Genomic DNA, 13,960 nt, shown 5'->3' on the forward strand with positions numbered 1-13,960 from the left:
CTAAACTTGAAGAAACTGCATTCCTAATGCAAAAAGGCCAGGATGTTGGTTGGTCCTGCCCCTCCCACCTAGACAAGCTGCTGGGATTCACTACATATAATGGAAGCCGTAACACAACTAGACAAAATGACGTGGGGAAAACTACCGTACACGGGCGAGTTTACTTCTTCTATGTCAAAAGGGAAGCTTAAATGTGCGGAGGGACTTTCGTATGATGTACAGATTTTGGGAGACACTTTTTTTTTTTTTTTTTTTTTTTTTTTTTTGAGATATATACAAGAGTTGTTACATTCTTGTACAGCCACTAGTACGCGTAGCGTTTCGGGCAGGTCCCTGGAATACGATCCCCTGCCGCGAAGAATCGTTTTTTCATCCAAGTACACATTTTACTGTTGCGTTAAACAGAGGCTACAGTTAAGGAATTGCGCCCAGTAAATCCTCCCCGGCCAGGATACGAACCCATGACATAGCGCTCGCGGAACGCCAGGCGAGTGTCTTACCACTACACCACGGAGACTGTAAAGAGACTTGAGCAAGACAAAGCCTTATTTTGGAGAGTGCTGTGGCAAATGTAAAGTCTGAAGAGAGAGAGAGAGTGAAATCATGCTTTTTCACGGGGTTACTGAAAATTTCCAAAATATACCACCGAGGAAGATAAAATTTGAATCCAGTCTAAAAACTGGTGAATGTGTGGTATGAATCGGTAATTGTAATCAGTTCAAAATTACCTGTCACTGGCGTTGGCTTGGAACTGTGTTCGGAAGTACGATAACTTTATATCGATTTGAAACCAAGAAGCGATTTAAACACAAATAGAATAAGAGGACAAAATAATGCATTTCATGTGCAATGATCTAGACACAAGCACAGGAACATTACGGCATCAACTGGTGATGTTGCAAGTCAAGGGACTTCTCAGACTCAAATTGCTTAAACAGAGAAGTGGATCTCTCTGATAAACACATGACCAGGTTATAAAAAGGTGGGGCGAGGATGGACAACACACTCAGGTCACCGCCTAGGAAGAGAGGACGGGAAGAGTATGTCCTGGGGCCAGATTCACGAAGCAGTTACGCAAGCACTTACGAACCTATACATCTTTTGTCAATCTTTGGCACCTTTGTTTACAATTATTAAACAGTTAAGGAGCTCCGAAGCACCAGGAGGCTGTTTATAACAATAACAACATTTGATTGGCAAGTTTTCATGCTTATAAACTGTTTAATAAATGTAAACAAAGCCGTCAAAGATTGAGGAAAAATGTACACGTTCGTAAGTGCTTGCGTAACTGCTTCGTGAATCTGGCCCCTGGTCAGCATGTCTGAAGAGCTAACAGAGCCCAGCCCCAAGTTGAACTGAATATAGCAGCAGAAGAACGGTTCGACGTCGACCGAATTTGCATAAGAACAGTAAATGAGTTAAAGGAAGAAATAGAGGCAATGGTTTATTACTATTTGATCAGGAACGATGGGTTCACCTTCATCCCACAGTTAGAGGCAGTGAAGGAAGCAGTACAGCCATATTCCTACAGACCAAAGGTGTTAAAGGCAGCACAAAGTTCTCTTAAAGGTGGTCACCAGGTTGTCACCAAGACTAACAAAAATATTATTAGATATTTCACCTGGCCCTGTTTGAAAAGAGATGGGAGGTGGTATTAAGCTGACCAAGTGTTTCCTAATGCTCACTTACAACAAATTGCAGTCGCTGACGAATCTTTTTCGCATATTGTAACAGACTGTGAAACCTCTGCCTAAAATGAAAAATGAGAACATTTATATATATTACATCACGTATCAAACCGGTTGCTTTCCAGAAACAGTCCCAGTAAAAATCATCGCTACCATGATGACGGTAAAGCACCAAGTGAGAGTTTGTTCATTATTTGGCGTATTGATGGTGGTGCAATGTGATAATGGAGCCAGTTTTACCGTAAGGCATTTTCAACAATTCGGTGCAAAACATGACCTAACACAACATTTTATACAAAAAGGAGCTTTGGAAAGGCTGCATTAGACCATAAAACGGATGGTAATAACTTTATATGTGGACACTAGTGGAGACTGTGATGATAACCTTCCTATTAAACTTATGGCCATAGGTGACGTGATTCAAGAATCTTTGTAGTGTTTCCTCTTACAATTTGGTTTTGCCTATGAGAAATGGGATCTATTAACAATACAGTAACAAGATTTTGGGAAACCCTAACAGGGTAGTTAAACATAACTATGTGGTTGGAATAAACAGCAACCTTTCTGAGAGATGGGCAGACGCTCTAGTTCATATAGAGGCAACAAAGTAAACTGAAGCATAACCATGACAAGAGAACTTAGTACAGAACATTTTACTTTGGGGATCATGAAATGTACCAACACCACGCAACCTGTCTTCAGGGAGAAAATACGCACACAGGAATGTATTGAAAATGGTTACATAATTAAGGCTATTATATACTCTCTATCCATGGTTAGGTTAGGTTAAAATTACTTTAAGATGAGGGTTGATTAGGTGAGATTAGTTTTCATTATGTTTGGTTACATTAATGAGGTGTATTATTGATGATAATGTGAAATATGGAACTCAAAAACTATTTCAGTGTACCTGATAATTCAGTTTAACAAAAACTTGACTTTAAGACTAAAACTCTAACTTTAAACTTGACTAAAACTTTAAACAATAAGTTTTCAGCATACACTTTTATATTTTAAAGTAACGATTTATAATAAAAATAAAGTTTTAAATTGAAAAATAATCTTTGTTTAAGACAGAGTCACTTCCCAGTTTACATGTAGACTATTATTGGTACTGTAATAGGTTTTCAGACCACAACTAATGTCTAGATAACTTTCCAGGTCATTTGAGGGGGAGGGGGAGGGGGGGGGTGTAGTTTCTCATGGTAAATGATTTGGTCTGAGGACCGCTCCAGTACAACAAGGTCCGTCCTTAACTAACAATTGGACCTAATTTGGTGTTAGGAAAACTTGGTCCTACCAACTACTTTATCAATACTTCTAAACTCTAAACTAAGAGGCATGTAATGCACATTAACTATGTAAAACTGCCTCCATAAAGGGATCCAGAGATAAAGCAGGGGAACTCTCTTTCTTTCTCTGAGAATGGTCATGAAAATTGGAACTGAATACCATGTCTAATGTACGCTTATTTCATTTTAGAAATGTTGAACAACTGACGAACATCCGGAAGGTGTTGGAACACTTCCTGCCTGACCTGAGAGGGACTAGGACCAACTGCTGGATCACCAGTCGCTTCTCACCATAGGTGTCCCCTTCCCCCCCACACCACTCCCCTCCACCCTCACCAGGGATGTTCCCACCCACACCACTCCTCTCCACCCTCACCAGGGATGTTCCCACCCACACCACTCCTCTCCACCCTCACCATGGATGTTCCCACCCACACCACTCCTCTCCACCCTCACTATGGATGTTCCCACCCACACCACTCCTCTCCACCCTCACCATGGATGTTCCCACCCACACCACTTCTCTCCACCCTCACCATGGATGTTCCCATCCACGCCACTCCTCTCCACCCTCACCATGGATGTTCCCACCCACACCACTCCTCTCCACCCTCACTATGGATGTTCCCACCCACACCACTCCTCTCCACCCTCACTATGGATGTTCCCACCCACACCACTCCTCTCCACCCTCACCATGGATGTTCCCACCCACACCACTCCTCTCCACCCTCACCATGACACCACACACCAAGACAGTTAAGTTTCTTACTTACCGGTTGGTTTCTTTCTCGACTCACAATCTGGGATGCTGGGTTCGATAGCCTTGGCGGGACAGAAATGGTTGGACAGTTTTCCTTTCACCTAATGCTGTTGCTGTTCGCATAGCAGAAAGTAGGTACCGTGGAGGTAGGCAACTGTTGTGGGGTTGCATCCTGTGGGAGAGTCAGTAATTTGACCTTGGGGGCGACCTCTGTATAAACCTGTCAGTTACACTGGCTTCCTGTCCCCTGACACAATGAATTATTAGTTATTAAAATGGACAAGAAAAGCGAAGTAAACCTTTGCTTGAAATAATGTAGGCAAGAGAATGGAAAACTCAGAAATTATGAGAGTAGAGTGCACTAAGCCTGGAGGAACACAACGTTATGAGAGTAGAGTGCACTAAGCCTGGAGGAACACAACGTTATGAGAGTAGAGTGCACTAAGCCTGGAGGAACACAACGTTATGAGAGTAGAGTGCACTAAGCCTGGAGGAACACAACGTTATGAGAGTAGAGTGCACTAAGCCTGGAGGAACACAACGGGGCACAGTTAACCGAGCAATGAGGACACTGGACTCAGGACAGTTGAGAAGCAGTTTTATAAGCGAATAACGGCATAAACCTACAAGCAATTAACGTTGTAGCGTACCAATGCACGATAGAAAACAACAGAAATTTGGGGATTTTGCATAAACAAAATCCATTTAAAAAATGCTAAACTCATTGGTCGTCTTTAGAATACCAATATCTACAACACTATAATAACAGTTTAATTTTAACATTTCATGGGCACGGAATTTCACGATGACCACCACTATGTGGTCGCCCACCCTTTCATCACTAGCTTATAAATCGCATTTATGCATTATTAAAATATATAGTAAATTATTTATAAGATATGAATAAATAGCGTTGCCCAGTCCACAAATATGAGATACTTTACACTTTTACCACAATGCCTCTGACGCAAAAGTCTACTTCTCACTGATATTGATTAAATATGAGCTATAAAACAATGTAAACAAATCACTTCTTCGTTCTCTGTCTTCGGGGTTATCATAGTTTCCCTTGCAATAATTCAACTGATAAATCACTTACGGCATCTGTGAGCTGTGTTGGCTAGAGAAGATGTATGGGTCTCGCTGCCTATCCTCACACCGATAACACGGGTGTTATCTCTAAAAAAAATTCTCTGCAACTGATGGATCAGACAATTTGCACTTTTGAGACAACTCTCTCGGTGGATGTCAAGTTCACTAGTACGTCGCCTCTTGCCAAAAAACAGCTTCTTTGCAATACAATTCAATATTCCTCTTGAAGCCGCTAGAGAAAGTGTTCCATCACACCATCCGCCATGATGTGGCAGAGACATGATGCTGCTCGCCACATGATGTGGAAGAAACATCATGCTGCTCGCCACATGATGTGGCAGAAACATCATGCTCCTCGCCACATGATGTGGCAGAAACATCATGCTGCTCGCCACATGATGTGGAAGAAACATCATGCTGCTCGCCACATGATGTGGCAGAAACATCATGCGGCTCGCCACATGATGTGGAAGAAACATCATGCTGCTCGCCACATGATGTGGAAGAAACATCATGCTGCTCGCCACATGATGTGGCAGAAACATCATGCTCCTCGCCACATGATGTGGCAGAAACATCATGCTGCTCGCCACATGATGTGGAAGAAACATCATGCTGCTCGCCACATGATGTGGCAGAAACATCATGCTGCTCGCCACATGATGTGGCAGAAACATCATGCTGCTCGCCACATGATGTGGCAGAAACATCATGCTCCTCGCCACATGATGTGGCAGAAACATCATGCTGCTCGCCACATGATGTGGCAGAAACATCATGCTGCTCGCCACATGATGTGGCAGAAACATCATGCTGCTCGCCACATGATGTGGCAGAAACATCATGCTCCTCGCCACATGATGTGGCAGAAACATCATGCTGCTCGCCACATGATGTTGCTAAATTAAACAATATGACCGAACCTGGCCTGCAACAACGCGTACACCATAATTACAAATCCAACCCAATCAAAAGCTTTACTCATAATTGTTTGTTCGTCTATAATTAGGAAATTTCACAAACAATAGGGTACAATAATTATATAGGAGAGTTGCAATAACAGCATTGCCCATAGACATTGTATTTATCAGATTCAGTAACTTAATTCGTAAAAACTTATACATGTGTTTAAAATTCTGGCTGAACTAAACAGGTGTACAACAGTCTAAATCAAATTTACATGTCTGGTTTAGAGTAAGTGACATTGAGTTCAAAATTAGTAAGGTGATATATATATATATATATATATATATATATATATATAAGGGAGGTTTACCATAAAGGCGGCAGGAGGACAGGTATTTAAAATTTATATCACAAAACTGGGATGATGAAACAATTAGACGTTAAACTAGAATAATTTAGTTATACCATGAAATTATAGATAATTGCACACCCTCAGCATCCTAAATTAACAGATTCTACGACTACCCCGCATCAAAATCCCTCCAAACTCAAAGCTCATATGATCTGACTTCAGTAAGTTTCAAAATGCCTGTCTATAAGCCAACTGTTTCTAACAGTAGATCTTCAAATTCTAAATATCACAGGGTGAGAACAGGGTGATCTCTGCTGGAGATCACCCTGTTCTCTCTCTCTCTCTCTCTCTCTCTCTCTCTCTCTCTCTCTCTCTCTCTCTCTCTCTCTCTCTCTCTCTCTCTCTCTCTCTCTCTCTCTCTCTCTCTCTCTCTCTCTCACTGCTGATTATTGTTTTATTCTATCCATTTAACTTTTATACATGTGTACTGTATTTATCACCCTTAAAATGTCTTTCCAAATAATTAAGTTTATATTTCTGGAAAAGTTGGAGTGTCCAATGAAAAAATGAGTACCTGGAAAACGAGCTGATTGACTTTGATGGATGGGTGATTCCTTTCAAATCGAATATCATTCGTTGGAATTATTTCTTCAAGTTTAAATGTGGCCATCTGAGAAGGTATGAGATTGCAATAAGTGCAACGATGTTCACCCAAGATTCGTCTTGAACATTTCGTCAACATACGCACAAGCTTAGACTGAGAATCTTAAATGACTTAACTATCGACCAGGTATCAAGATCACCATATTGATTCATAATGACACTTGCTCTTTCCTTCAGATGGGAAAATTAACAATAAGTGGGCCCTTTGAGGATATAATACGTCCCCAGATGCTTTTCAGAACACTTTATGGAAATTTCTCTTCCATGTTATTTAACTCTGCATCTGGATACAACGAGTCCTGTGGCGTATATATGAGACACCCACCCATGATAAACAGCCCAGGCGTATATATGAGACACCCACCCATGATAAACAGCCCAGGCGTATATATGCGACACCCACCCATGATAAACAGCCCAGGCGTATATATGCGACTCCCACCCATGATAAACAGCCCAGGCGTATATATGAGACTCCCACCCATGATAAACAGCCCAGGCGTATATATGCGACTCCCACCCATAGTACGCAGCCCAGACGCAAAACCAACACCGGAATATGCACAAGACAGAGTTATTAAGGTCAGAAGACATAAGAGAAGCCTCGTTCCTGAAGCAGGAGTAACTGAGGGAACACGACATCACCACACTGAGGCAGGAAGAAAGACTGAGGAAACAGGACCTCACCACACTGAGGCAGTAGAAACTGTTGAAACAGGACCTCACCACACTGAGGCAGAAGAAACTGATGAAACAGGACCTCACCACACTGAGGCAGAAGAAACTGATGAAACAGGACCTCACCACACTGAGGCAGAAGAAACTGATGAAACAGGACCTCACCACACTGAGGCAGAAGAAACTGATGAAACAGGACCTCACCACACTGAGGCAGAAGAAACTGTTGAAACAGGACCTCACCACACTGAGGCAGAAGAAACTGTTGAAACAGGACCTCACCACACTGAGGCAGAAGAAACTGATGAAACAGGACCTCACCACACTGAGGCAGAAGAAACTGTTGAAACAGGACCTCACCACACTGAGGCAGAAGAAACTGTTGAAACAGGACCTCACCACACTGAGGCAGAAGAAACTGTTGAAACAGGACCTCACCACACTGAGGCAGAAGAAACTGTTGAAACAGGACCTCACCACACTGAGGCAGAAGAAACTGTTGAAACAGGACCTCACCACACTGAGACAGAAGAAACTGTTGAAACAGGACCTCACCACACTGAGGCAGAAGAAACTGTTGAAACAGGACCTCACCACACTGAGGCAGAAGAAACTGTTGAAACAGGACCTCACCACACTGAGGCAGAAGAAACTGATGAAACAGGACCTCACCACACTGAGGCAGAAGAAACTGATGAAACAGGACCTCACCACACTGAGGCAGAAGAAACTGATGAAACAGGACCTCACCACACTGAGGCAGAAGAAACTGTTGAAACAGGACCTCACCACACTGAGGCAGAAGAAACTGTTGAAACAGGACCTCACCACACTGAGGCAGAAGAAACTGTTGAAACAGGACCTCACCACACTGAGGCAGAAGAAACTGTTGAAACAGGACCTCACCACACTGAGGCGGTGTTTTTTTAGGAAGCCTGAAAAATCAATTGAATAGTGCACGTTTATATACTCATTATATAATATATATTTAATTAATTCCTCCAAAAATGTATTCTACTGACTTCAACTTAGGTATAAACCAAGTATATTATATCATGACAAGGTATACAATACCATATCTATATAAATAAAAATGGAAACGTTCGTTTGTTCAAAATCACTAATCTCCGAAAGTTCTTCACTGATTGCTTTCAAATTTTCACACAAAGTTCCATTGGCATCCGAGCGGGTTTTTATATGCATGCTATATAGATGGCACGTCTGTGACGGGGGAAAAAACAGTTTTTTTTTTTTAAACTGTGTTTTTTCTTGTGAGAGAAATCTTCGAAACCACTTTACCAATTGCTTTGAAATTTTGACACAACGTTGCATTCAAATAGACACGTGTTTTTATATACCTACTATATATATGCTTCACCTGTGACAGGAAAAAACATTTTTTTTTTAACTACTGCGCCATCTGTTGGACATATGAGCAACACACGGTTTAATCTCTGAAAGTTCTTTACCAATTTCTTTGAAATTTTTACACAACATTCCATTCAAATATGTGTTTTATATACCTTCTATATAGATGCCACACCTGTGACAGGTAAAAATGTTTTTTTTTTTTTTAACAGTGCCATCTGTTGCATGTAAACAAAACACACACTATACTAAATATTTTACGATTCCATTTGAATGTATCCGATTGCATTGACAAATTAAATTTTCATAGATTTTGACTTAATTTATTTTGTATTTAATTTTTTGTGTGCCATTGCATTGGAATTGAGCTGTGTTGTTTACCATACTGTTCATTTCGTAAGAATAAGTATAGATGCCACACCTGTGACAGGTAAAATCATTCTTTTTTTTTTAAAAACAGTGCCACATGTTGCACGTAAGAGCAACACACGCTATACTAAATATAATGCGATTCCATTTCAGTGTTTCCAATTGCATTGACAAATTGAATTTTCATAGATTTCCATATATTTTCAGTTTGATTTAATTATTTTGTGTGACATTGCACTGGAATTGAGCTGTGTTGTTTACCATACCATTCATTTTAAGACTACAGGTTATGTTTGTTTTTTTTCATTTTATTTTTTAACTATTATTCTTATATTTCAGTGATGGGAACATCAGATCATTTGGGAATGCATTGGAGGAGAGAGTTGGGAGGACGAGGGGACAGTGGAGATGGGAATAGTGGGGACGAGAAGACAGGGGAATGGAGAATGATGGGGAAGACAGGGGGACATTGGGAGTGCGTTATGGTTATCTTATCTTGAGGTTATCTTGAGATGATTTCGGGGCTTTTTAGTGTCCCCGCGGCCCGGTCCTCGACCAGGCCTCCACCCCCAGGAAGCAGCCCGTGACAGCTAACCAACACCCAGGTACCTAATTTACTGCTAGGTAACAGGGGCATAGGGTGAAAGAAACTCTGCCCATTGTTTCTCGCCGGCGCCTGGGATCGAACCCAGGACCACAGGATCACAAGTCCCGCGTGCTGTCCGCTCGGCCGACCGGCTCCCCCGGTCGGGGGAGGCCGGTCGGGGGGGGGGGAGGACAAGGGGAGAAGGAATGGTAGAGAGGACGAGGGGACGGGGGAGTGGGAGATGGTGGGGAAGACAAGGGGATGGTGGAGTGGGGAATGGTGAGGACGACGAGGGGACGGGCGAGTTGGGAATGGTTGGGAGGATGAGGGGACAGGGGAGTGAGGAATGGCGGGGAGGACTGGGAGACGAGGGAAGGTTGCTGTGGCTCGGCACCACAGCAACACGTGGCCAGGTACAGCAACACGTGGCCAGGTACAGCAACACGTGGCCAGGTACAGCAACACGTGGCCAGGTACAGCAACACGTGGCCAGGTACAGCAACACGTGGCCAGGTACAGCAACACGTGGCCAGGTACAGCAACACGTGGCCAGGTACAGCAACACGTGGCCAGGTACAGCAACACGTGGCCAGGTACAGCAACACGTGGCCAGGTACAGCAACACGTGGCCAGGTACAGCTAGTATTAAATAAACAACACATTAAGTAAGAAGAATTTTTATATTCACAAAAATCATCATCTTGTGGTTTTATAATAGCGAAGAAATATATAATAAAGAAAATTAAACATTGTCAATGCAAATTAGACTAAACTATCCCGGATGGCTAGGACCTTAAATCAACCGTTTCAAAGTAGTATCAACATATACCAGTGATAGGATAATATAAAAGTGAAGATATTTTGGATGTAACAAATGCTTATGGCAAAATAGTACTGTTACATTCAAGAGATAATAACAAAGAAATAACAGAAAAATAATAAATTTGAAAAGTCCAACAGGAAATATATTTCAGAGACAAATGTAGTCATGCATTGTATTAAAACAGACAAAGCAAAACTATGCCTGAAATGTGGGGGTACTGCAAATAATAATGATATCAATATAAACATTATATATATTATAGTACCCATGGCGAAGTGGTAACACACTCGCCTGGCGTTTCGTGTGTGCTCTGGCTTGGGTTCGTATCCTGGCTGAGGAGGATTTATTTGGCGCCAATTCTCTGTTCTCCCAGCAGTTGTCGGAAAATCCGACACCATTTAATAATATCATACAGGCAGATAATATTGCTGTGTTGTATAAACAAGTTAACCCATAGAAAATGTAACTTATAGTGGAATTTCCGTCTATAGAAAACGGGATATCATTACCACATACTATTATAAATTCACCACCTATTATGGTGGGAATTATTCTTAAATACATTAGTCTTTGGACTTTACCATCATAAAAACATCTCATATAAATTAACTTAATTATCAGAATTAAAATAGAGTAAATGTGGCCCTTCTATCACTTACTGTCATCTGGACAATGTAGGCCAGTAGCGTCAGTGAGGGGGGAGTGGTCAGCCATTGTTATTGTTGTTAAGACCACAGAGTCGTGGAGCAAATTCGGCTCCTATAAATTCTCTTGGACGAAGTGTTATGGAAGATCAGAGTAGTGATCTGCCATCATCAACACGCTGTCATCAATCTCAAGGGAAGTGTCTTTCCGAAACTCGTTTATCTAATAATTTTTGGCCATTAATGTCAGTAGATAGGGCGTACTGGTTAGAACACGAATGATCGACTCAAACAAGGTAATTAAGCCTAGGTCTTTATGGTTCCTTGTACTGTTTTCTCTGATATAACTGTCATATATTAGGATTCTGGCTTTACAGCTAGCGCCCTTTTGACAGGTCAAGACGAGGAAGCATGCTTTGTGTACCAGTTACTGGGTGATGGAAGCTACCTCAAAGAGGATAATTTGGTGTCTACATCCTGGTTATACCTGGTGGACTAAGGCCTGCTGTACAATAAGATAAGGAACCTCTTCAATGTATGTAGTCTAATACTGTAGTTTGATTGGCTGCATATATATAAATTCAATATAAACTCCCCCCCCCTAATGTGCAGAGGATCGATTTGTGAGATTATTGCAGAAATACAGTCCACTTAACATCATACAAATTGCTATCGAAGTATACAAATTAACGTAAATATAAATTCTATATAAATTCATATAAATTAAATAAATATAAATCTCACAGGTTGGTTCCCACAGCAGTGAATGGGCACCTCGTTGTCAAACTAATCAGTTGGTCGTATTCCGAGGAAAATTAGGATTGAGGACTTGCCCAAAATGCTTTGCGTGCTAGCGTGCGAGTGGCGGTACAAGAAAGATAGAACTTTTGTATATAAAAATTATATATGTAATATACTGACCAGGGTATATGACCTCTTATCAAGCATATACGAGTAATTTTCGCATATTCAGCACAAATAATTTCTCTTACTTAAAACTATTCTTATACTTAATTCCTAGACCAAAACAAGGCATTCAATGGGCTCACCATAGCCCATGCTACTTGGAATTTTTGTTCTGAGTAGCTGAATCTAAGACAATAACAAAGCATTCATAAACTTATATTATTAAACCTCTCGTATGAAAATATCTTGTATAAAGCAGCAAAGCCTACTCATGCCACACTCACTAGATGAAAGGTTTCTGTTCTTTCCATATGAAAACACTAATAATAATGATGACAAAGATTGTTTGGAACATTCATAGCTCAAGTAATAGTGCGCAGCAGGCAATGGCGTAATTAACGGAGGGAAGCGAGATCACAAATTAGGTATTCGGTGTAAGTTATTTCTTATAAGACATTCAGGAATTCGCGATTGAACATCCTATGACGAAATATAAATGATTATTAAATGAGAAAATGCGGATAACGCTAAAGTAGACGGAAAGACACTGCAAATTACATATTGAAATCACGACTTTTAATAAAATAGACCTACCAAATAAGGTATAGAGTAGACTGTCGTAGTGCGATTCATTGACCACTTGGAATTAATAATGCATTTTACTTATAAATAATATGCTAATATATGTTAGCTTGTATTCTCCTGAACTGATTCTCATACATTCCCCCTCTCTCTCTCTCTCTCTCTCTCTCTCTCTCTCTCTCTCTCTCTCTCTCTCTCTCTCTCTCTCTCTCTCCCTCCATATAATTTCAAAAATTTCCTTCATGTCAGAAAGTTGGATACGCCCAATCTATCAAATCTTAAACATCAACATATTTGGCATTTATAAACGTAATTTACGGGTGTAAAAGCATATTAATGAGTGTATAAACATCTATATAAATGTATAATAGAAGAAAAACGAATGACAAAAGCATATAAAGCATAAATCAGAAAATAGAATATTTGACCAATGAAAATGTTGGAAACCTTCACTACCATTCATTCATAATTGACGTCTTTTACTATTATACACAAAAAACGGCTTCTTGCCATACGTCCCTTAGTAAGCTAAATATAACCAGCGTTGAATGTAATGGAACGCCATTTTCTGGATAGAGCCGAAAGGCTCCTTGGAGCTATAGGACTGATATTAGCTAATATTAGTATGGGGCTTCAGTCATATGGAGTTGTCATGCCTACTGCGGATCACTAGCCAGAACATGGTCCTATCAGAGAGGCAAAGGGAGCCTATGAAACTCCCTTGTATGAAACTTTCATGTTTACCATCGACCGGGGCTAGACAGCCAGAAATGTAAGCGTCCCAAAATAAACCCCCAACTCGTAGGAAAGTTCAACCAGACAACAAACAGCAGCTAGAAACTCCCCATAAGGTAAACAAGAAAACAAGCAACACGTCTTCACACTGTGCACTGGCCCCCCACCCCTCCTCCGGGAGAAGGGTGGAGGGGCCCCGGCCCAGGGAGCCAGCCGCCGAACCATTAGTTTGGAGACTAAGTAAACGGAACAAAAATCGCCGACCAGAGGGAGGGAGGGTGCCAGGGAGCCTCTGGGGCTCTACCCAGAAAATGATGTTTCATTACATTCAATGCTTGTTTTCTGTGAGAAACCCCTTCGGCTCCCTGGAGCCAGCTACGCAAAGAGCAGGAAAATGAGGGACTTACTCGGGAGGCGGCTGCACCACATGACTCATGACGAGGCAACTGGCTGCAACCGCGGACCCAAGGCGACAAGACTGCTGAGGCCCAGCCACATTAATGAGATACTGGG

The 13,960-nt window shown here is 41.5% G+C and overlaps 2 protein-coding genes across 2 annotated transcripts; both read left to right on the forward strand.

Annotated features, from left to right (window-relative positions):
• The first annotated feature begins 5,101 nt into the window (after positions 1-5,101).
• LOC138365628 (histidine-rich protein PFHRP-II-like) lies at positions 5,102-5,743 on the forward strand. The gene has a single exon (XM_069326109.1). The coding sequence runs from the start codon at positions 5,102-5,104 to the stop codon at positions 5,741-5,743; it is 642 nt and encodes a 213-aa protein (XP_069182210.1).
• A 1,520-nt stretch (positions 5,744-7,263) lies between these two features.
• Positions 7,264-8,364, forward strand: LOC138365629 (proteoglycan 4-like). Its single transcript, XM_069326110.1, has one exon. The coding sequence runs from the start codon at positions 7,264-7,266 to the stop codon at positions 8,362-8,364; it is 1,101 nt and encodes a 366-aa protein (XP_069182211.1).
• The last annotated feature ends 5,596 nt before the right edge of the window (positions 8,365-13,960 follow it).

The sequence above is a fragment of the Procambarus clarkii genome, chromosome 17 (genome assembly GCF_040958095.1).
Source record: "Procambarus clarkii isolate CNS0578487 chromosome 17, FALCON_Pclarkii_2.0, whole genome shotgun sequence".
NCBI lineage: Eukaryota > Metazoa > Arthropoda > Malacostraca > Decapoda > Cambaridae > Procambarus > Procambarus clarkii.